General features: G+C 42.8%; 1 protein-coding gene across 2 annotated transcripts; it reads left to right on the forward strand.

The window, feature by feature from the left end:
• The first annotated feature begins 3,052 nt into the window (after positions 1 to 3,052).
• Positions 3,053 to 18,870, forward strand: EI24 (EI24 autophagy associated transmembrane protein). Of its 2 annotated transcripts, none has more exons than XM_066365142.1 (11): positions 3,053 to 3,205; positions 7,243 to 7,355; positions 10,935 to 11,080; positions 12,065 to 12,125; positions 13,282 to 13,348; positions 13,839 to 13,963; positions 14,276 to 14,395; positions 14,750 to 14,861; positions 15,525 to 15,636; positions 16,196 to 16,270; positions 17,860 to 18,870. In XM_066365142.1, the coding sequence occupies exons 2-11, from the start codon at positions 7,314 to 7,316 to the stop codon at positions 18,020 to 18,022; spliced, it is 1,023 nt and encodes a 340-aa protein (XP_066221239.1). In that variant the 5' UTR covers positions 3,053 to 3,205; positions 7,243 to 7,313; the 3' UTR covers positions 18,023 to 18,870. The 2 variants fall into 2 exon arrangements, with proteins under 2 accessions (XP_066221239.1, XP_066221240.1); XM_066365143.1 differs by lacking the exon at positions 3,053 to 3,205 and adding an exon at positions 3,233 to 3,398.
• The last annotated feature ends 5,784 nt before the right edge of the window (positions 18,871 to 24,654 follow it).

The raw sequence follows: 24,654 nt of genomic DNA on the forward strand, positions 1-24,654 counted from the left end.
GAGTGCGGGCTCATCTGGCTTGAGCAAAGAGCTCACCAGCTTGGACCCAAGGTCGCTGGCTCCAGCAGGGGGTTACTTGGTCTGCTGAAGGCCCACGGTCAAGGCACATGTGAGAAAGCAATCAATGAACAACTAAGAAGTCGCAACGCGCAACGAGAAACTGATGATTGATGCTTCTTATCTCTCTCCGTTCCTGTCTGTCTGCCCCTGTCTATCTCTGCCTCTGTAAAAAAAAAAAAAAAAAAAAGAGTGGACCAAAATATTGCACAAAGTAAATTGTTATAATTTACACACACACACACACACACACACACACACACACACACACAAATTTCCTTCCATCAAACAAGTGGGGCCTGACCGGGCGTGGTGCAGTGGATAGAGCGTCAGACTGGGATGTCGAAGACTCAGGTTCGAGACCTCGAGGTCGTCAGCTTGAGTGCAGGCTCATCTGGTTTGAGCAAAAGCTCACCAGCTTGGACCCAAGGTCGCTGGCTCGAGCAAGGGGTTACTCGGTCTGCTGAAGGCCTGCGGTCAAGGCACATATGAGAAAGCAATCAATGAACAACTATACTAAGGTGTCGCAATGCGCAATGAAAAACTAATGATTGATGCTTCTCATCTCTCCGTTCCTGTCTGTCCCTGTCTATCCCTCTCTCTGACTCTCTCTCTTTCTCTGTAAAAAACAAACAAACAAAAACAAGTTGGAGTAGACTTGTATCTATCTACTAAATTCTTTCTAAAATCAGTTTTGAGAAAGGGTAGAGCCTGACCAGGTGGTGGCGCAGCGGATAGAGCGTTGAACTGGGATGCGGAGGACCCAGGTTCGAGACCCCGAGGTTGTCAGCTTGAGTGCGGGCTCATCTGGTTTGAGCAAAACTCACCAGCTTGGACCCAAGGTCACTGGCTCAAGCAGGGGGTTACTCGGTCTGCTGAAGGCCCGCGGTCAAGGCACATATGAGAAAGCAATCAATGAACAACTAAAGTGCCACAACGAAAAACTGATGATTGATGCTTCTCATCTCTCTCCGTTCCTGTCTGTCTGTCCCTATCTATCCCTCTCTCTGACTCTCTCTCTGTCTCTGAAAAAAAAAAAAAAAAAAAAGAGAAAGGGTAGAGTTTAAAGCAATTGCTACTATTGTAATTAATAATCAGTTTATCATTAAACCATTTAACTGTCTTTATAAGAAGATAGCTAAGTCTCAGAAGATGGATTGCTCATTTTAATCAAAATAAAATTCCCAAAGAAATTAAAATCTTTTCTATATAGTTCCAAATGCTAAACAGTTGAAGAGATTCACTCATATGGGACAAAAAGAAAGTGTAGGAATGTCTTCTCTTTTTAATGACTTTAGTGGTGGAGCAAATAAAAATATTTATGAGAAAAGAAAAGTAAATATTCTTAGATCTGTTCTCACTGAAAATGAGATTATTGCTCAGAGCTGAAACAAGGGAGGAGATTTCCTTCCCCAATCCCTATCCTACAGTAGTTTACATATACAAATCCCTGATTGGCCCTTTGTTTCAAGGCTTCTTCTATTCTGAATGCTTCATGCCCTTTGGTTTCTATTGATACTTTGAGTATCCACTTCCTTAAAGAGAAAGTAAGGTTTCAGGAGGCTCAGGGTAAGGGGCTAGCTTATTCTGGAATGAGACTGGAAATTGGACCAGGGAGACAAGGTCAGTCACCCTGACCACTGAACTGGAAGAGTCAGGAGGCCTGGGTATGTATTCTGCCACTAACATCTGGACTTAAGGTTACACTGAATATCTTCTAGTTGTAAAAACCTGATTCTGTAGGTAGCCCTAGCACTAGCAGCTCTAAGCACAGGTAAAAGGAAAAATGGGAAGTAAAAAGAAATGGGGCCTGACCAGGCGGTGGCACAGTGGATAGAGCATTGGACTGGGATGCCAAGGACCCAGGTTCGAGACCCTGGGGTCACCGGGCTTGAGCGCGGGCTCATCTGGCTTGAGCAAAATAAAAAATGCTCACCAGCTTGGACCCAAGGTCGCTTACTCGAGCAGGGGGTTACTCGGTCTGCTGAACGCCCGCGGTCAAGGTTGAGAGAGCAATCGATGAACAACTAGGGTGTCACGGCGAAAAACTGATGATTGATGCTTCTCATCTCTCTCTGTTCCTGTCTGTCTGTCCCTATCTATCCCTCTCTCTGACTCTCTTTCTCTCTCTGTCCCTGTAAAGAAAAAAAAAAAGAAGAAGAAAAAAAAAAGAAATGGGGAGTGAGATCTATGGAATAGGTTGTGAATAGAAAGAAAAGGGTTATACTATAAGGTAAGACTTGATGGTTTGATGCCAAGAAATGGCATTCCTAGGGTAGAAGTGGACTGGTGGGGATGGAAATGAAGTCTTATTTCTACTTTTATGTTTTTATCTCAACCATCACTTTGCCAGGGGTCGCAGCGCACACACCTAATGCAACCAAATGGCATTGCGTCTGGTTCCTACTAATAATCATTTGACGCTTGACTTAAACCCATCGTTCTTTGCACCCTTTGGTTACAATAAATCTCCAACCAAATAAACCATGGTGAACTCTATACCTCTGTTCTCCTGTTGTCAGGCTTCACAGGGTTTCATAAGGACAAGCAAACCTGCAGAAGTAAATGGGGGAGGGCAAATAACAGAATGACGATCGTAAGGACTGAATTAGGGAAGGGCCCAGGGAAGCCTGGGCATCCCAGACGCGGCGCCAGACGTGCGGAGGTCCCGTGTAACCACTGTATTTCACAGGCTCCGTCGCCCTTTGTCGCCCCCAACCCCTCTTCTCCCTGGACCGCTCTCCTCAGCACCCATCCGACTTCCCAGCAGCTCGGTGCTGCTCCGGCACGTCAAGCGCGAGAACAGTACGACCTCACCGCCTTCGCCGCCGTCGCTGCGACCCCGCCCCCTTTGCCTTGGAGGCTCGGCGCCCTCTGACTACCCACCGCCCGTGAGTCCCGGGCATGCCCAGTGCAGGCACAGTTTGGCTCCGCCCCTCCACCGCGACAGCCCCGCCCCCTCTGCCCTGGGCAGCTGGTCTCCGCGCCCGCGGACTTCCCACCGCCCCACGCGGCCCGGGCATGCCCAGTGCGGGCGCAGCGGCCTCGGCCCTGGGAGCGCCCGGGCGGCAGCCGGTGGTCGGACGCGAAGGGTCCTAGTGGCCCTCGGTGAGCGAGCGGCCGGGCCGCGGGGCGGCGGAGCTGCCGGGTAGGTGCAGGCTCGGTGGTGCCAGGCCGCTGGCGCGTGGAAGGGCCCTGGGCGTTAGGAACGTGCGGTGAGGGTCAGCAGGGCCCGAGCGCGGGGTCGTGTGGTTGCGGGTGACTCCGGGAGGGACGGCGGCTGGAAGCAGAATGCCCAGGTGCAGCGCGGCTGTCCGTAGCCTCCGTGCCCGGGGTGAGAGGTGAGCGACTCCGCGTCTCGTGCCAGCTGTGGTTGCGGAGCGAGACCAGGGTTTTCAGTCGAGACTGCCGGGACTTGCGGAAGCCGCGTCGGAGCGGACGTGCAGCGGGTCTGGGAGCCGGTGAGAAAGAGGGTGCTCACCTTTCCTGCACCCGGAGTGTATGACCGCAGCCTGTTTTCCGGACTTGGGTTTACTGCCTTAGTGGATGCCTCCTAAACTCTATGGCTGTGAGGCATTTAGTGGCCAGGCGTATATTTACAGGATTAAAAGACGTTTTGCCCCTAGGATGCTGGGGTAAACAACAGCCCTCTGGAGTAGACAAGCCGACTGAGGGTTAGAACACCAGGGTTTCAAGTTTGCGGTAGCCTTCACTTTGCTGTGTGTAATCTTGGGTAAGCCGTTTATCTTTGGAAACTCTGTTCCTACATCTGTGGCATGACGTGAACCAGATGCCTCTTCTTTCCTTGCAGTTAGATGGAGAGTACCCCTGCGTGGTCTCAGATTGTGGCAAGTTACTTTTCTCCATGCCTCAGCTTTTTGTCAAACCGGTCATCCACCAAATATTCCTGTAGGAAGGCTGCTAGGACCTCCGCATAAAATTAATTTGTCCTTCAAAGGCCACTGTTGGTCAGCGGGTAGCCTGCCGCTTGGTACATGCGGAATGGCCATGGTTTAGATAACAAAGCTGTTTTACTGGACCAGGGCCCTCTGCCCTGTGAGAAACCCAGACTAAGAAATTGACTTGCTTAAATTCCCAACTAGCTCATTCTGTAGTGGAGTTATGTTTATATAGAAGTTAAGTGTTTATTTTCATGTTATTGCAGTTTATACTAAAAAAATACGAAGATTTTAATACCCTTAATTGATAGATTAGGAAGTAGCTGGTTAAGAGTAAATTCGTGATAGTCTTTACAAACTACTGTCTTGTGTGTCATTATTGAGCATTTTGCTCTTCACCTGGCATCTATCACTCTGAGACGGTTACTTATTTTTGGTTAAGTGGGAATAGTAACAAGTTTCTCGCTCTAGAAACCTCTACCTGAAGTGAGTGCATCTCTGTAGGATTTGACCTAAGGAGCATATGGTTCAGATGGTGTTGTGCAAGTTACCTCTTCCTTGCTGTTACAGTTTCTGCTCTTTCAGTTCTGGGTGGCAGAGTCCAGTTGGATCAGTAAGGTACAACTTGGTGAAGAGGTTATAGGTCAGGGAAAGTGTGCTTATGTGTTGAAATTTGAGGTTTATAGAAGCCTGTGAAATTCTGCCATTGTGATCTGTCTCAAATTGAGAACACCCTAGATTGCTTCAGTAATGTTTTGAGAACTTTAGAATCTCAAGTTCTTAATAAAATTTTTGAAAATGGGTTTTCCATTCACCTGAATGATATTAAATGGAAACAGATTTTAAGAATATTTATACATATGAACTTTCAAGTTCTTAATTTTTTTTTTAAAGCATTTTAATTTTTTTAATTTATTTATTTTGTGACAGAGAGAGTCAAAGAGAGGGACAGACAGGAAGGGAGAGAGATGAGAAGCATCAATTCTTCATTGTGGCACCTTAGTTCATTGATTGCTTTCTCATATGTGCCTTGATGGGGGGGGGGGGGGCTACAGCAGACTGGCAGACTGAGTGACCCCTTGCTCGAGCCAGCAACCTTGAGTTCAATCTAGTAAGTTTTGCTCAAACCAGATGAGCCAACGCTCAAACTGGCAACCTCGGGGTCTCGAACCTGGGTCCTCCGCATCCCAGTCCGACGCTCGGTCCACTGTGCCACTGCCCGGACAGGCAGTTCTTAATATTTTTTTTAATTAATTAATTTATTTTTTACAGAGACAGAGAGTGAGTCAGAGAGAGGGATAGACAGGAACAAAGAGAGATGAGAAGCATCAATCATTAGTTTTTCATTGCGCGTTGCAACACCTTAGTTGTTCATTGATTGCTTTCTCATATGTGCCTTGACCACGGGCCTTCAGCAGACAGAGTAACCCCTTGCTGGAGCCAGCAACCTTGGGTTCAAGTTGGTGGGCTTTTTGCTCAAACCAGATGAGCCCGCGCTCAAGCTGGCGACCTTGGGGTCTCAAACCTAGGTCCTCTGCATCCCAGGCCAACGCTCTATCCACTGCGCCACCGCCTGGTCAGGCAGTTCTTAATATTTTTAAAAAACTTTTGTTTATTGATTTTATGGGCCTTGGGGGATAGCAAGAAATATCAACTCATGGTTGCTTCATTTTAGTTGTTCATTGCTTGCTTGTTGCTTGTTGTATGTGCCTTGACACACAGCCCATGTTTGAAACTGGTGACTTCAGTGTTCCAGGTCAGTGATCTAGCTGCCATGCCACCACAGGTCAAGCAAGGTCTTAGTTGGTTTTTGTTTTTGTTTTTGTTTTTGTTTTTTAATTTTTCCGAGATTGGAAATAGGGAGGCAGTCAGACAGACTCCCACATGTGCCCAACCGGGATCCACCTGGCACGCCTACCAGAGGGCGATGCTCTCTTGCAGGGGTCCCCAAACTTTTTACACAGGGGGCCAGTTTACTGTCCCTCAGACCATTGGAGGGCCAGACTATAAAAAAAAAACTATGAACAAATCCCTATGCACACTGCACAGATCTTATTTTAAAGTAAGAAAAACAAAACGGGAACAAATACAATATTTAAATAAAGAACAAGTAAATTTAAATCAACCAACTAACTAGTATTTCAATGGGAACTATGCTCCTCTCACTGACCACCAATGAAAGAGGTGCCCCTTCCGGAAGTGCAGCGGGGGTCGGATAAATGGCCTCAGGGGGCCGCATGTGGCCCGCGGGCTGTAGATTGGGGACCCCTGCTCTATTGCAACCAGGGCCATTCTAGTGCCTGAGGCAGAGGCCATGGAGCCATCCTCAGTGCCCGGGCCAACTTTGCTCCAATGGAGCCTTGGCTGCAGGTGGGGAAGAGAGAGACAGAGAGGAAGGAGGAGGGTGGAGAAGCAGATGGGCGCCTCTTCTGTGTGCCCTGGCCGGCAATCAAACCTGGGACTCCTGCACACCAGGCCGATGCTCTACCACTGAGCCAACTGGCCAGGGCCAAGACTTCCATCTTGCTCTTGTATTTTTATTCAAGTGCTTGATATTATACGTCAAGGATAAATATAGCTTAACAGGATATTGGAATGTGTAGGAGGGAGACAGTTAGGGACAGCAAAGCCCAGTGAGGGGACTGCTGGTCCCAGAGCAGTTTACTCCTGTAAATGTGAAGGGGTAGTAAGTGATTAAAATCATTTGTTGATTGGCCCTGGCCGGTTGGCTCAGTGGTAGAGCGTCGGCTTGGCGTGCAGAAGTCCCGGGTTTGATTCCCGGCCAGGGCACACAGGAGAAGCACCATCTGCTTGTCCACCCCTCCCCCTCTCCTTCCTCTCTGTCTCTCTCTTCCCCTCCCGCAGCGAGGCTCCATTGGAGCAAAGATGGCCCAGGCGCTGGGGATGGCTCCTTGGCCTCTGCCCCAGGCGCTAGAGTGGCTCTGGTCGCGACAGAGCGACGCCCCCTGGTGAGCGTGCCGGGTGGATCCCGGTCGGGCGCATGTGGGAATCTGTCTGACTGTCTCTCCCTGTTTCCAGCTTCAGAAAAATACAAAATAAATAAATAAATAAATAAATAAATAAATCATTTATTGATTGCAGATTTCAGTTGTTACAGGGATCACCTTATTTAGTTCACGGTCCTAATAGCTAAATGCTAGACTCTACTGTACTCTTAATAGAGATGCAAGTATGTGGAAAATGGCATCATGCAGAAATGTACATGAAATTACTTATCTTTAGATAGATATTCCAATCTCCCCTACCCCTTTTTCTCTGTTTCCAGGTTCTTCATGATGAAAGATTTTGGGATGCTTCTCTCTTCTCTATGTGGTTGGTAGTTTGGGTAGTGAAGAGATGGCAGACAGTGTCAAAACCTTTCTCCAGGACGTTGCCAGGGTGAGTACATCGAGCCATCTCTTGACCCTTTTGCTGTAGGAACTGACTAGGAAATCCTTTAGGTGTTTTAGAATTTATATCATACTTGTTGGATCTTTCACATACAGATTTTCATTCTAATCTACTCTAATCTACTCTACTCAAGAGATAGGAATCATCCTGCATCTTGCAGAAGCTTGGTAGACCTTTCTAGTGTCTTTGGTATTAGAATCCTGGTCATCTTGGGTCCAGAGCCTTTTTTTTTTTTTTTAATAGAGAGAGATAGGAAGGGAGAGAGATACGAAGCATCAGCTTGTAGTTGTAGCACTTTAGTTGTTCATTGATTGCTTCTCATACGTGCCTTGACCTGGAGGCTCCAGCCAAGCCAGTGACCCCAAGCCAGCAACTTTGGGCTTCAAGCCAGCAACCTTTGGGCTCAAGCCAGCGACCATGGAATCATGCCAGTGATCCAACACTCAAGCCAGTGACCCTGCACTCAAGCTGGTGAGCCTGTGCTTAAGCCAGATGAGCCATACTCAAGCTGGTGACCTTGGGGTTTCAAACCTGAGACCTCAGCCTCCCAGGCCTATGTGCTATCCACAGCACCACCACTGGTCAGGCCAGAGCCTTTTTCTTTTTTAAACTTTATTTTGGAATAATTATAGACTTAAAGAAAAGTTGCAAGGTAATGCAGAGTTCCCCTGTATCCTTCACTAGATTCTACTAATGTTAACATCTATAACCATGGTACATTGGTCAAAACTAAACAATGAACATTGGATACATTACTGTTACTTAAACTACTTTATTTGGATTTACATGAAAGGAACCCCCTCCCTGCTATTCTATAAGGTACAGATGATGATTCTCTAGAAAATGTCCCATAAAGATCTGTCTAGGACGTAGTCAGCCAAATTTCCGATAACATAAAATTCTGTTAAACTGGATGTCTGAGGTCTAGTGCCCTACTTGCAACCCCTCTAGCTATATTTCTAGGAGCAGGGGAGAGGCCAGTGGGGGGGGGAGGGATTGTTTAAAAGTTTATTATCTTTGAATTAAAGGGAAATTGAAGGAGTATCTTAGGACTAAAGAGAATTCATACAATATGATCTGCTATACTTTTGATAGCTTTACCTCGTCATTCCCCTCTTGTGATAAAATGTCAACCCTGTATCCATTCTACATTGTACACTTTACAAGACTTTAACTATCTCAGGTGGAGGTCCTGTCGTCATTCTAATACATACTAAGCCCTCAGCCATTTAAACTCAACACTCTTGAATATTTAAACTATTTGTGGAAGATTTAGAAGTTAAAAGCAAAATAATGCTAAAAATTACTCATCGGTAAAAGATCAGGTGCACATTATGCCAATTTATGGTCCTATCAGTCGGTAGTTCGTAAACTTGCTTATTTCTCTGTATCCTGGCAATTGTCTGCAATATTTGTTTTAGCTAATAACAATAGTTCAGCCTGACCAGGCAGTGGCGCAGTGGATAGAGCATCGGACTGGGATGCAGAAGGACCCAGGTTCGAGACCCCGAAGTCACCAGCTTGAGCGCGGGCTCATCTGGTTTGAGCAAAAGCTCACCAGCTTGGACCCAAGGTCGCTGGCTCAAGCAAGGGGTTACTCGGTCTGCTGAAGGTCCTTAGTCAAGGCACATATGAGAAAGCAATCAATGAATAACTAAGGTGTCGCAACGAAAAACTGATGATTGATGCTTCTCATCTCTCTCTGTTTCTGTCTGTCCCTATATGTCCCTCTGTCTGACTCTCTGTCTCTGAAAAAACAAACAAACAAACAAAAAAACAATAGTTGAAAATGCCATGCCTTCCAAACTACCTTTATGTGCTGCTGCTTCATAAAGTTGAATAGTCCAGTGCTGCCACTCTACTTTAGACATAAAAGTGTTGCAGCACTTACTTAAACTATAATTTAAAAAAAAATTTTTAATTCATTTTTTAGAGAAGAGAGAGAGAGAGAGAGAGAGAGAGAGAGAAAGGGGAGGAGCATCAACTCCCATATGTGCCTTGACCAGGCAAGCCCAGGGTTTCGAACTGGCGACCTCAGCATTTCCAGGTCGATGCTTTATCCACTGTGCCACGACAGGCCAGGCCTAAACTATAATTTTTGTTGTTTACTTGTATTCTTTTCCTGCTAAGTTATGTTTCTTGAGCATTTTCATATGGCCAGTGTCTAGCTCACTGAAGATGGTTGGTAGGTTTTTGGGTAGATGAGTGAATGCAGTTCTCTGAACTGCGTGATAGGCTGTTCTGGTGTTAGTAGCAGACAGTATTTTTGCTATTGTAGCTCTTCCAATATGGTTGGCAAGTGCCTCTGTCACAGTCTTTATAGACTCAACAACCTCCCCCATTATACATGCCTGTAAGGACATTCTCCTCCAGCTACTCCATCATGTTGTTTCTTTCTTACTGGTATGTTCTTTTCCTACAGCTTTTCACATTTTTACAGTAATTATTTCTTTGTGTCTTTCTCCAGCCTTGGTCTGGCCTGGTCCTTTCAAGAGACCAGTGTTTAATTTATCTTTGTATCACTAGTTTAGAAGAGGATATTGGTCATACCATAGGCATTTGATTGATGTTGAAAGATATAGGGGAGGGCAGTAACTTGGCTTTAGAGTATTGATAAGTGTGGAGGGATTAGAGAACCACTGTTTTGCTATCACATTATTGAAGATTGATTTGGGCAAGAATTGTCAATGGATGCTAAATCTAGGGGAGAGAACTGGAGCAGGGTATTTGGACAGTCTGAGAAGTGTCTGCCCACAGAGTACTTATTAGTTGCAAGGGGAATTTGCGACCATACAATGATGGAGAAGCTATATAACACCTTGACTGAATTTATAAAATTAACATTGCCAGTAAGGACAGACACTGTGTGCCTTTGGATGTAATAATACCTGGGAGTACATACTTCTGTGATACTCCTACCAAAAATGTGTTACTTGGATCTAATCATGGAAACAAACCTAATTGAGGAAATACAAAAAAAAACCCTGGCCTATATACTTCAAAAAGAAAGATAGACTAAGGAGCTGTTCCTGAGTAAAGGAGACTAAAGAGATAACAACTACAATGTGTAATTCTGAACTGAATTCTGATACTTGAGGAGTTAAAATATTGTAGAGGGCATCATTGGAACAAATGGAAAAATCGGAGTATAGACAGTAGGATTAAAGCATTTCAATGTTAAGTTTCTTAAATTGATAACTATCTAGTGGTTATATAAAAGAATACCTTATTATTTAGGAAATATACACTGAAGAATTAAAAATTAAAGGGACATGATGTGGCACCATACTCAGATCAGAAAAAATGTGTGTGTATAAAAGTAGTAATGTGGCAAAATATTAATCTGGTGAATCTGGAGAAAGCGGTATTAGGATGTTTTCCATTCTTATAACTCTTCTGCAAATTGGGAATTATTTCAAAATTTAAAAAAAAGTCAAGGTTCCCTTAAGCCATGTAGCAAAATAAGTACAGTGGTTTCCACTGTGATTTCACTGTACTGCAATTAACTTTGGAAAGTATTCTTTGATTCATAACTTTTCCTATTTAAAAATAATGCTGTCTCTGTAGGGAATCAAAGACTCCATCTGGGGAATTTGTACCATTTCAAAGCTTGACGCTCGAATTCAGCAGAAGAGAGAAGAGCAACGTCGAAGAAGGGCAGGCAGTATCCTGGCGCAGAGAAGAGCCCAGAGCATAGAGAGGAAACAAGAGAGGTAAGGAGTGGGGGCTAGTGTCAGAAACGTCTGAGCTCCCTTCTGGAAGGCACTTTAGGAAGGGACTGATCCTTAGTTTACAATTAAGACCATGTGTAGTAACTTGGAGTTTTTGTACCCCATTATTTTTTAGACTTTTCCCCCAAAATATGTTATAAGTGATACTCCCCCACCCTCCCACATTGAATTAAACTAGCAATAATCCTTGCTGAAATGTCATGGGTTTGTTTTATTTTTGCTTGTTTGTTTGTTTGTTTGTTTGTTTTTTAATCAGAATGGTGAATAGAGAACCACAAAAAATTTATTTGGATTGATGGATGCTTCCAGGAGAGCCTGTGTGGACATATTTGTTGATAGAACCTCGGACATCCTCTTTTAATCTTCTCCAGTCTTGGATTTTAGAAAATAAATTTTTTGTTTTAAGAAAAATTGCTTCTCTAGAAATTAAAAAAATTTTTTTTTAATGTTTATTGTATTGATTTTAGAGAGAGGAATGGAGAGAAGGAGAGAGAAATAGGAATATAGATCTACTCCTGTATGTGCCCTGACCAGGGATCGAACCAGCAACCTCTGCGCTTTGGGGTGATGCTCCAACCAACAGAGCTATCTAGTCAGGGTTAAAAAAAAATTTTTTTTTTTTTTTATTGACTTAGAGAGGAGGAAGGAGAGAGAGAGAGAGAGAAACATTGACTTGTTGTTCCACTTATTTATGCCTTCGTTGGTTGATGCTTGTATGTGCCCTAACTAGGGGTGGAACCTACAACGTTGGCATATTGGGATGATTGCTCTAACCAACTGAGCTACACAGCCAGGGCTGGAAATATTTTTAGTCTTTTCTCATTGATGGACATTAGGAGAACATCAGGAGAACAATAGGTGTTGGAAAAATGATACCAACAAAAGATATAAAATGGAGAGCTACTATATGACAATATGGAAATGGCCTATATGCCTTCTAAGCTAAATACATGTGGTCTTTTCCAGTGAGCCACGTATTGTTAGTAGAATTTTCCAATGCTGCGCTTGGAATGGAGGAGTATTTTGGGTAAGTTCTTTTTCCTTAAATTCCAGGTGCCTTATAAGCATCTTCAGATTGTTGCTATTAATAGTTCTCAACTGTTTTTTAAACTGAGACAAATAGCTCTCACTTGCTGATATATACTGAAGACCATAGCTCAAGATTCTATGCAACTGCAGTGATTTTGCTCCCACTTAGAGAACACTTGTATGTAAATAAAGGGCTATCCCTGAAATAAAGGGATAGCATTTTAATTTTTCTTAAAAAATGACTTATTCACAAGTTTTAATGTTATAGGTTAACAGTTTCTCTTGACATTTTGGCTAAGAGTATCTATGAGGGATCAGAGGGTAAGGACAGTCTCCCCTCATCTAGTTGTAGCAATCTATTAGAACTGCTATCTATTGAAACCAACTCCAAAAAAGATTGCCTACAGTTGACTGAGAAGTAACCCAGCTTAGGTGAAATTTGAGTACTTTGAAGAACAGGTAGTTAAATATTTCCTTTGACTTGGAATTCAACATAATTCAAGTTTCCTTAATTTAAACATTTCACATGTTTTTAGGTGTTAGCTTTAATTAATAAAATATTTCTGTGCATTTAATCTGTGTCTGTATTTTGTCTTGTATTCTATTTGAAATGTTCTTCTCTGCCCCCAGAAGTTTTACTTATTTAAAAAATATTATATATTGATTTTCAATAGAGAGGAAAGGAGAGAGGCGGGAGAGAGAGAGAGAAAGAGAAACATCGATTTGTTCCACTTATTTATGCTGTCACTGGTTGATTCTTGTATGTGCCCTGACAAGGGATCAAACCCACAACCTTGGAATATTAAGACAATGCTCTAGCCAACTGAGCTATCTAGCCAGGGCAAGCTTTACTGTTTTCGTAGTCAATGTCCGTTTTGTACCTCTCAGCTGGAGTATTAAGAATAGAAATGGCATGCTTCGCCTGTATGAGGCCCCGGGTTCGATCCCTGGCATCTCCACCAAAAATAAATAAATAAATAAATAAATAAATGAAAGAAAAAAATAAAAGAGAATAGAAATGGGTCCAATTTGCTGCCCTTTCAGGCCTTCTAATTTATAAGTCACTTCTATCTGGGAAATAATTACAATGAAACTTGGAACTCTTGTTTCGAAGAAAGGCTTTTAATGTTTACCTTATTGTTTCTTTCCTTTAGTTCAGTCTCCTCTTGTTTTATCGAGTGTTTATTCCTGTACTTCAGTCAGTAACTGCCCAAATTATTGGTGAGTACATTTGTTGCTGTCCACCTAGGATTGAGTAGGCAATTGTTTCCTGTCTCCCTCAGTCTTTTAAACACTGCCTATGTGCCAGAAGCTTGGGATGTTTCTAACCCAAACATTTCAACAACCCTTTGAGTAGTACCAAGGTTAAATCATTAGTAAATGGCAGAACTAGGATTTACTACGTATAATTTAAACTCAGGTAGTTTCCTACATATTGTATACTGTTAATCACTGTGACATCTCAGTCACCACCAGATAAGCAGGTTTGTCTTAAGGTAAGCAGCATATACCTGTGGCTACTCTGAACTGGAGTTGTTGTCAGAATTTGGTGTATCTTTAAAGAATAAGACTATCTAAAATAAGTATAGTGATGTGCTGGGAAGAAACAAAGCTGTGTGTGGGGTTGGCATGGTCACAAACTAGGGGTTCCCTATTTGGTCTTCTGGTTTTTCATTTCTCCAATTAAACTAACTCTTTTCCCCTTTCTTAGGTGATCCTTCTCTACATGGAGACGTTTGGTCATGGCTGGAATTCTTCCTCACATCAATTTTCAGTGCTCTCTGGGTGCTCCCCCTGTTTGTGCTTAGCAAAGTTGTGAATGCCATTTGGTTTCAAGTAGGTCGAGGGCAGAATGGAGACTGGGTCCCATAGCATGAGGGGTTGACAAGTGGCAGATTGTAGCCTATGAAGTTAGTGGCCATGTAGGGAGAAATTTCACAGCTTTTCTTGGTCAGGCAGCCAGTGGTTGATATTTGTGCTCTTGTAAAATGGAGTTACTGTCTCAGGCCATCAGAGACATCTCATTGCCAGATATCCAGGGGCATTTCTCACCTGGCAGGTCCAAGGGCAGAGCATTGTTCTTAGTTTTGGGGATGGATATTGAGGCCATTTAATTTCTGTTTTGGTGAGCTGCTTTTTCTTTTACAGGATATAGCTGATCTGGCATTCGAGGTATCAGGGAGGAAGCCTCACCCATTCCCTAGTGTTAGCAAAATCATTGCTGACATGCTCTTCAACCTTCTGCTTCAGGCTCTTTTCCTCATCCAGGTGAGACTGGCCTTCTGGGCACATGGACAGATTTAAAAAGAAAAGGTTCACTAAAGGGAAGTTTACAAAGACAAGGTATTGCATTTTTATTGGGACAGATATGCTTTATGGGAGGTAATAATTTTTAAATACTTTTTTTTACAGAAACAACTAGATTTAAAAATCACAAAATTATAAACATGAATTTACCTGCTCTTCCCTGCCACCCTGGGCATTCTCCACTTTCCAGCTCTTCAGAAACTTGAGAAACAACTGTGTGTCTATTTAGGCAGAGTGTAATGACTCAGAGAGGCAGGAGAATAGTGTTAGGTCTCTGAAGCTTTGGAATTAAGATTTTCCCTGTTTATTCTTCAGGGCATGTTTGTGAGTCTCTTTCCCATCTACCTTGTTGGTCAGCTGGTTAGTCTCCTGCATATGTCCCTTCTCTACTCACTATACTGTTTTGAATATCGTTGGTTCAATAAAGGTAAGTCCATCTAAAGAAACTCAAAACTTGGAGGCCCAGTTTGGAAATGCTGTTGCCGAGCAGACTTCTTAAAACTATTTAATGCTTAGGCCCTTGGAAAACCATCTTGGGATGGAAGTAGCATTTTTGGCAAGAGGGACCTACATTTTGCTTAGGAGGTTTAACGCTTAACTTTGATGCTGAGGGAGGGGGTGGCGTTAAGCAGTGTAGCATTTCCTTTATTGTACTTAATGTGATGTAGCTCTGACTGAGCCATAAGTCAGCATAAATGAGCATGAGTTATTATTCTAAATTAATTTGATGTCAGTGCATTCAGATTCTTTTGGATATTTTAAAAGCCCTTGGCATATTTGTCTGGGTATGTATGGTTGAAAGGTTAATTTCTAGATGATGACTGCTCTTTTATTTGATGTCTTGCTTTGCTTAGGACTAATCCTGACAAAGGATTGATGGTGATAAAATTCATAATTCACTTAACCTGCCAGCTTTGTAATTGTGATTATTGAACTGTAAAAACTTTGCATAGAAGATTTATATCAGATTTGTACAATTCTGAATTATATGCTTTATCTGTGTTCTAAATGGCAGCCCTGTAGCTAAAACTCAAACCTCATTTTACTAAAAGGAAATAGAAATTTTAATTGTGTTGGTTCCTTGTTTTAGGAATTGAAATGCACCAGCGGTTGTCAAACATAGAGAGGAATTGGCCTTACTACTTCGGATTTGGTTTGCCCTTGGCTTTCCTCACAGCAATGCAGTCCTCCTATATTATCAGGTAATTTGGCTTGAGAGACTGGAAGGGGACTAGTAAACACTCAGTGTAGGGAACATCTTCTGAATGCCTGGTTCTGTGCTAGGCATTCTGCATTCCTATTTGACCATTACGATGTCCATAGGATTTTTCTCCTTGACATTTGATAATCGTAGACATTGGTCAGTATTAACATCTAGTCTGCAGTATCCTATGTGCCAGTGTTTTTCAACTTTTGGTCTGCCAGAAATTTTGTGCTGGTTCGTGAAAGAGTTAATCACAGTATCAGGGAGGTTAAGTCTTGCAAACCGGCATGAAATTTCTGGCAAGTGCACTGGAATGGTAGTTGAAAAACACTGCTATATGCCATATTTCTTCTATGTTTCCTCCTGGAGCAGTGTTAAACATAGCCAATGCTTTCTTACAAAAAAAAAGTTTGTTTTTTGAAAGATGTGTTTGATTTATTACGGATTTATCAAGCCATAATGTTAGTACCAGAGGCAAAGGAATTTTGAGCTTCTCATGTTTTTCCCAAAGTCATGGCTATTATGAAGGTGACTATTTCCTTTTTTTTTTTTTATAGTGGCTGCCTCTTCTCTATCCTCTTTCCTTTATTCATTATCAGCGCCAATGAAGCAAAGACCCCTGGCAAAGCTTAGTAAGTATTAGCCAAAGTGTAGTAAGTATTATTCTGTGTAAAGAATTGGGGCTACAATACCATAATTATATGAATTAGACTCTTTTTAAAATAACCTCTTAAATTGCACGAAAACATTTATATATAGTTTAATGGAAAAACACTTCTGGGATATATCCCAAAATTTTCCATATGCACATATATATGTTTTAAAAATCGATGCTATTATACATATTTTAAAATTTTAACTATTTACTGAATAAGGTACTTGTAAACACCTGTACTTAAGCTCATTTTTGTAAGAATGGCCAACTTTTTAAGTCACAGGAGGAGAGATAGACAGACTCCTGTATGCACCCCAACTGGGATTCACCTGGCAACCTCTGAATGGGGCCAGTGTTCAGATCAGCCAAGCTATCCTCAGCACCTGGGGCTGATGCTTGAACCATTTGAGGCACTGGCTGTGAGAGGGAAAGAGAGAGAGAAGTGGGGGAGAGGGAAGAGAAGAGAAGCAGATGGTAGGTTCTCATGTGTGCCCTAACCAGGGATGGAACCTAGGACATATGCATACTGGGCAGTTGCTCTATCCACTGAGCAAACTGGCCAGGGAGAATAGCCAACTTTTTTTTTTTTTTTTTTTGGTATTTTTCTGAAGCTGGAAATGGGGAGAGACAGTCAGACAGACTCCTGCATGCGCCCAACCGGGATCCACCCGGCACGCCCACCAGGGAGCGACGCTCTGCCCCTCCGGGGAGTCGCTCTGTTGTGACGAGAGCCACTCTAGCACCTGGGGCAGAGGCCAAGGAGCCATCCCCAGCGCCCGGGCCATCTTTGCTCCAATGGAGCCTCGGCTGCGGGAGGGGAAGAGAGAGACAGAGAGGAAGGAGAGGGGGAGGGGTGGAGAAGCAGATGGGCGCTTCTCCTGTGTGCCCTGGCTGGGAATCGAACCTGGGACTTCTGCACGCCAGGCCGACGCTCTACCAGGGCCAATGGCCAACTTTTTAAAAACATAATTATGGCATGTGATCTGCTGATGGGAGTTTATTGATAATAATAGTAAAACAAAGTATTTAAAATGAATCTTTAGCAGTAATACTAGCATTCCAAAAGTTTCATCACTTCAAAGAAAAGCTCAGTTTCTGATCAGTTTTGGTTGTCAGTGAGGATGCACATGTTATGAATATCACATCTGTTTGGATTTTTACATGCTTTTGCCATTTAGAATGCTCAGTGTGAGTCTTAGGCATAATTTACGCTTGAAAATGAACTATATACAGCATATGATATCTTCCAACATAGCTTAAAGTTTGTGCCCTGAAATCAGCTATAAAAGTGTTTCTCAAGTCAGAATTAATCTGAAATATAACTTTATTCCCATTAAGCTTTGATACTTTAAATGGTGCGATTTCATTGCGCCCAGGACAATGAGAGGACCCAGTGTGTTCTTTAGTTGCTGCCTATTTAATCCATGTCTGATATATGTACTTCCTTAATCAGATTTCACTTGTCTTACTTTCCCATGTCATTCTAAATTCAATGTAGTCAAATTTCATTTGTCAAATAATGCTGATCAACTAGGGATCTAACAAGTTTGGTTTCTTGCCTTTTAGCCTTTTCCAATTGCGCCTCTTCTCCTTGGTGGTTTTCTTAAGCAACAGACTCTTCCACAAGACAGTCTACCTGCAGTCTGCCCTTAGTAGCTCAACCTCTGCAGAGAAGTTCCCGTCACCACATTCGTCTCCTGCCAAACTGAAGGCTGCTGTAGGCCATTGAGTCACCTGCCATCCAGAGGGCATGATCGGGATTGGAATGAGGCTGTGCAGCTCTTTCCTTGTTCACCTCCCCGACCAGGGAAGGCAGGACCCACTCTGCCAAGGGCCGTCTGCGTATTCCCTTCTGAGGATTTTTTGTTTCTGGTGCACGTAAGACACAATCTTCCTGCCACCAGTGTGTGGATTTTTAACACCATAAGTCTGAAAGGACCACAGGTTTTTTCTGCAGCTCTTTTCTAGCATTTGCCAGCCCCTGTGCCTGGACTGATTTGAATACCTTTTCTCCCTGTGCCATTTATTCTCCCACCTCCCCTTCCAGCCTTCCACCACCCTTGGATGAATGGGTTTTGTAATTCTAGCTTTTGTATTTTGTGGACCTGTTATTTTTGTTGTTTTTCTGTGAAGCACATATATTGGATGTGGGAGGTAAAGGAGTATCTCATTTGCTCCTTGTCACTTCCTTTATAGCCATCACTGTCTTGTTTCTTGTAACTCAGGTTAGATTTTGGTCTCTCTTGCTCCACTGCAAAAAATAAGCCTGAAGAGATGGGACAGGAGGAAAGACCTCACAGCCAGATCTGCTGGGTTTTAAGGAGTGATTTTTCTTCCCCTTGAAGGGGAAAAAAGTTTTTTTCGCTGGTACATTTAAAGTTCCCCAACTATAGGGAGGTACCAGTTTTGGACAAGTGCCACTGCAACACAGAATGCTCAGAGAACCTGAACTTTTAAACTTTGCAGGTCTGAACTTTACTGTCAGCTATTTGTTGGGTCTGTCTGGTGTTTCAAAGGAATATTGGGTGCTGCAAATAGGAACTGAAGGGGTAAACTTATTAAACCCATTAAACCTGTGATTGGTGTTTTTCTGTCATTTTAAAAAGATTAAATATGGGAGGGGGCAGATGTCAAAATACTTGTACAATTTTGAAATGTCACAATTAAACATGAGCTGGTTTCCCATAAGGTATGTAATGGTTGAATTTGCATATCACCTCAAGAAACATATATTCATGGAATGCAAGACTTTGTCTTGAATAAATTTGGTTAGTTTTTTTTTTTTTTTTTTGTATTCTTCTGAAGCTGGAAACGGAGAGACAGACAGACTCCCGCATGCGCCCGACCGGGATCCACCCAGCACGCCCACCAGGGGCGACGCTCTGCCCACCGGGGGTCGTCGCTCTGCTGCGACCAGAGCCACTCCAGCGCCTGGGGCAGAGGCCAAAGAGCCATCCCCAGCGCCCGGGCCATCCTTGCTCCAATGGAGCCTCGGCTGCGGGAGAGGAAGAGAGAGACAGAGAGGAAAGAGGGGGGTGGGTGGAGAAGCAAATGGGCGCTTCTCCCACGTGCCCTGACCGGGAATCGAACCCGGGTCCCCCGCACGCCAGGCCAACGCTCCACCGCCGAGCCAACCGGCCAGGGCCAGTTTTTTGAGAGTTTAGTCCTGAAAATTGTTCCCTGAGGGAGTCTGGATTATTTGATGATGATGATCATGTTAACAGTTGGAAAGAATTTAGGATTGTTGAATTATTTGTCTTAAAGTCAATGTGTTCATCTCTCCTGTGTATTTATGAATGGAGAGATCTTTTTCAATTTCAGTGTATTGAACATTCTCATTAGAAATTAGACATTTGGTTAACACAAACTTTTATTATGTACAAGACAAATAAAGGGTTTAAAAATCACTGCTGGGCCTGATCAGGTGGTGGCACAGTGAATAGAGTGTTGGACTGGGATGTGGAGGACCCAGGTTCAAGACCCCGAGGTCACCAGCTTGAGCGCGGGCTCATCTGGTTTGAGCAAGGTTCACCAGCTTGAGCCCAAGGTTGCTGGCTCGAGCAAGGGGTCACTCGGTTTGCTGTAGCCCTCTGGTAAAGGCACATATGAGAAATCAATCAATGAACAACTAAGGAACCCCAACGAAGAATTGATGTTGCTCATCCCTCTCCCTTCTTGTCTGTCTGTCCCTGCTAGGAGATAAGAACCAAGTTCAAGGTGCAGAAGTTTTTAAAATAATGGATATCTTGGAATTAGGCATTGTTTTCCAGCTTGTGCAAAAAAATTGTAAAAGACATAATTTAAAATGAGATTTACTTATAGTACTACTCCGTGACATCTCTGATCATTTGGCAGTACACTAATATTGCAGAGAACTGCCAGTTTGCTGTGGAGGTGGTTTGAAGACCTCTGTATTTCATCAGCTTGTAACTCATCATTGATTACCTTAAGATTAGTTGTTTGTTTTAAATTCAACTTGGTTATTTAAGTGGCCACATCTTTGCTGCATAAAATTTGTATGGGTACCAACTGTTAGTTTAGAAAGGTTGAGTGGATGAAGGCACATGATTTTATCTAGCACTATAGAAAATGCTTACAGTGATTGGAAGTGAGGAATCTCCCGTTTCAGTGTAATTGAGAGGGCAGGCTTGTGGCACATCTACAATAGAAATTTGGAAATTCGTAAAGATGACAATCAGAGAGGTGAGTTTTAATCATGCATCCATTAAGATCTAAGGAATCATGTTCATAAAAGCTCTTTTTAGGTATAAACATCACAGCTTGGACGGGTGTATGTGGTTCAAAACACTACCCTTTTATCCTATCTAGAGCTGAGTTATACATTATAGCAACTGTGGAGGAATTAGAAAGTAAGTGTTTCAGATCTGGGCAGGGTAGGTTAAGTCTGCTAAAAACTTAAGTGAACAGATTCATGAGCTGACTTACTAATTGCTTTTACATTGTAAGGGCCAAGATAAAGTTTAAGAGGAATTAGGAGAAACCCAGAAGAGCGACTAATGGTTGGAGGTTTGTGAACCAGCTTAAGTAGTACAATGGAAGAGAGATTTAGCAGTCATCAATCCCACCCCTCCCCTTCCTACCCCACTAGCAGTTCCATGCTACCTAACTCCCAGAAGTTGAAAGGAAGCTGACTTTTTAGGTCAGTGTAACTTAGGCCTTTTAACAATAGGAGCCATACATCAGTGGGATACTTTGGATGGACCTAAAGTGAGTCTACAGAACCAGTAAAAGGTTTAAGTGGCAGAATAGATGACTTAATCATGTAACAAGCATTTGAGCCCCTTTTCCGTCAGGCACTGTGGATTCAAGGGTGAGCCAGAAAGAAGTACTGCCCACTTGGACCTAACAGTACAGTAAAAGAGACTGACAAAAGTGATGAAGCAAATTTTTAAAATTTATGTGTTCAAATAACTAGCTACTATTTTCCACAGGTCTCTCTACTTGAATAAGACATCAGGATTCCGAGAATCTGATTAGGATGAGAGAGTAGGCCATGTGTTCAGCCTCATTCTTGTTTTACTAACTTGCTGATTCCAAATTTAGATGTATTGTAGTCTTTTCAGACCAATGGGGAAAATACCAACCGTCTGACCATTTAGATAATTTTATTTTAATGTTTATTGTATTGATTTTAGAGAGAGACAGGAGGGAGAGAGGGAGAGAAAGACAGGAACTTCTATCTGTCTTGTATGTGCCATAACGGGGTCAAACTGGCAACTCCTGCGCTTTGGGATGACGCTCCAACCATCTGAGCTATCTGGCCAGGGCTAGAAAAGTAGTTCTTAACTTGGGATCAACCTCAGAGTTATCTAAGGAGCTTTCCAAAAATACATGTAATACTACCTGTCCAGGGAGGAAATGTGATTCTAGAAACAAAACTTTAAAAATTCTAATAACTACTTGCACAGAAATTTGGGAAGCTATTGCATCAATGAAATAAGAACAGATTGTTGTGAAAAAGGGACAAAATAGGAAAGTTCTCTCAAATTAAAGCAGTATTTTGACATAAAATGAAATGCCTTATAAAAGTGATACTGAGGAGGCTAAATGAGAAGCACCAGATAAAGTTGAGGCAATCTCCCAGAACAGAGCAAAATGATCAAGACACGGAAAAAGTTAAGAATCACACAGGTATCCAAGAATCAGGATTCCAACATTTGTCTAATAGCAACTTGAGAAAATATGCATGGAGACAAAAAATTTCCTGGACTGATGATGAAAATTGGAGTTTGCAAATAGGGACAAATATAGAGCAGGAAAAATGAAGGACCCCCCCCCCCACACACACACACACACATTGATAAGATCTCTAAGGGAAAATAATTTATTGGAGAAAAACAGGTTACTTACACAGGAATGTGATTTACATTGGCATCAAACGTCTCAAGGTCAACCATGGATAATATAAAATTGTAATACCTTTAAAATACTTTTATCTGTGCTGCTGTGTATATGGAATAGGATGGTCCCACTTACGTTCTTGTAATTCTAAATCTAGTTGTTAGTGATTAAGGACAAAATGAAGGCACTGTTTGCTTTACATTCAGCTTTCCTGAAAAAAGTTACCTGAAAAATCTATCAAAATGAAAAATAAATACAAGAAATAGATTATTAATTAAAACAAAACATCGAACCAAATGATATGAAACAGTGGAATCAGTGCATTGAGAAGAAATCTTGGTAATACTGTAGAGTTTTGCAGCCCACATGGAAAGGTAGGTTCTGGGAAGTACATCAAGAAGAAAATAGAGTCTGACCGGGCGGTGAAATACAAGAAATAGATTATTAATTAAAACAAAACATCGAACCAAATGATATGAAACAGTGGAATCAGTGCATTGAGAAGAAATCTTGGTAATACTGTAGAGTTTTGCAGCCCACATGGAAAGGTAGGTTCTGGGAAGTACATCAAGAAGAAAATAGAGTCTGACCGGGCGGTGGTGCAGTGGATAGAGCATCGGACGGGATGCGGAAGACCCAGGTTCGAGACCCCAAGGTCTCCAGCTTGAGCGAGTCCTCATCTGGTTTGAGCAAAAGCTCACCAGCTTGAGCCCAAGGTCGCTGGCTCGAGCAAGGGGTTACTCGGTCTGCTGAAGGCCCGCGGTCAAGGCACATATAAGAAGGCAATCAATGAACAATTGAGGTGTTGCAATGCGCAAAGAAAAACTAATGATTGATGCTTCTCATCTCTCCGTTCCTGTCTGTCTGTCCCTGTCTATACCTCTCTCTCTCTGACTCCCTCTCTGTCTCTTTAAAAAAAAAAAAAAAAAAAAAAAAAAAAAATCCTAGAGAGCCCTCAAAGGAATTGTAAAACTGTTGTTTAAATGTATTTGGTAAAAATGATAAATGTGGCACTATTGAGTAATGCATGAAGGGAAAAAAAAAAAAAACTAAAAAAAAAAAAAGAAAATAGATTACTCTGATATGCTCCAGAAAACATGTTTCTTTTGACCTGTGATACAAAAGAGGTACGTAGACACTTCAGGAGAGACCAAGAGCTCCAGAGGAAATGACAATAATTTCCTACAAAGCAAGCAAAAAATAGCCGCCTAAAATTTTTTAGCGCATTGCGACACTTTAGTTGTTCATTGCTTGCTTTCTCATATGTGCCTTGACCACAGACCTTCAGCAGACTGAGTAACCCCTTGCTCGAGCCAGCAACCTTGGGTCTAAGCTGGTGAGCTTTTGCTCAAACCAGATGAGCCCGCGCTCAAGTTGGTGACCTCGGGGTCTTGAACTCGGGTCCTCCGCATCCCAGTCCGACGCTCTATCTGTTGCGCCACCGCCTGGTCAGGCTAAAAATTGATTTTAGAGATAGAGTGGAAAGGAAAGAGAAGCATCAATTTGCTGTTCCACCCATTCGTGCACCCATCAGCTGACTCCTGCATGCTCCCTGACCAGGATCCAATGGCAACTTTGGAATACTCATAGCCAGGGTGACCCAGCCTTTCCCTATCAATTGGATTAAAGAATGATCCTATAAATGGGTTCAGATTTTCTACTTTGTTCTTTAGTACTGTATATTTTGACTTCTGAAAGTTTAAGAAACATGTTCAATAATTTAAAAAACTAGCCTGACCACGCGGCGGTGCATTGGATGGAGCGTTGGACTGGGATGCGGAGGACCCAGGTTTGAGGACTCAAGGTCGCCAGCTTGAGCGCGAGCTCGTCTGGTTTGAGCAAGGGCTGGACAGCTTGAACCCAAGGTTGCTACATGTGAGAGAGCAATCAATGAACAACTAAGGTGTTGCAACGCGCAATGAAAAACTAATGATTGATGCTTCTCATCTCTCTCCATTCCTGTCTGTCTGTCCCTATCTATCCCTCTCTCTGACTCTCTGTAAAAAACAACAACAAAACAACAAAAAACAAACAAAAAAAACTAATGAGAACCCCATCTTAATGTTCTTGCAACAATATTTTTTTTTAATTTTTTTTATTTATTCATTTTTAGAGAGGACAGAGAGAGGGAGAGAGAGGAGAGAGAGACAGAGAGAGAGAGAAAGGGGGAGGAGCTGGAAGCATCAACTCCCATATGTGCCTTGACCAGGCAAGCCCAGGGTTTTGAACCGGCGAACTCAGCATTTCCAGGTCGATGCTTTATCCACTGCGCCACCACAGGTCAGGCCGCAACAATATTTTTTTAAAATGTTAAGGGAATCTTTCTTATTTTAATGGGAATCTTTTATTTTAATCCCCCACCCCGGGAAAGAAACCTAACTTGTGGCCCTGGCCGGTTGGCTCAGCGGTAGAGCGTCGGCCTGGCGTGCGGGGGACCCAGGTTTGATTCCCGGCCAGGGCACATAGGAGAAGCGCCCATTTGCTTCTCCACCCCTCCCC

The sequence above is a fragment of the Saccopteryx leptura genome, chromosome 2, assembly GCF_036850995.1.
Source record: "Saccopteryx leptura isolate mSacLep1 chromosome 2, mSacLep1_pri_phased_curated, whole genome shotgun sequence".
NCBI lineage: Eukaryota > Metazoa > Chordata > Mammalia > Chiroptera > Emballonuridae > Saccopteryx > Saccopteryx leptura.

What these genes read in the sequence shown, in the direction of transcription:
- EI24 (XM_066365142.1), top strand. Translation starts at nt 7,314, where the DNA reads ATGGCAGACAGTGTCAAAACCTTTCTCCAGGACGTTGCCAGG. An exon ending in TTCTCCAGGACGTTGCCAGG is followed by an intron (nt 7,356 to 10,934) that starts GTGAGTACATCG and finishes CTGTCTCTGTAG; the next exon opens with GGAATCAAAGACTCCATCTG. An exon ending in AGTAACTGCCCAAATTATTG is followed by an intron (nt 13,349 to 13,838) that starts GTGAGTACATTT and finishes CCCCTTTCTTAG; the next exon opens with GTGATCCTTCTCTACATGGA.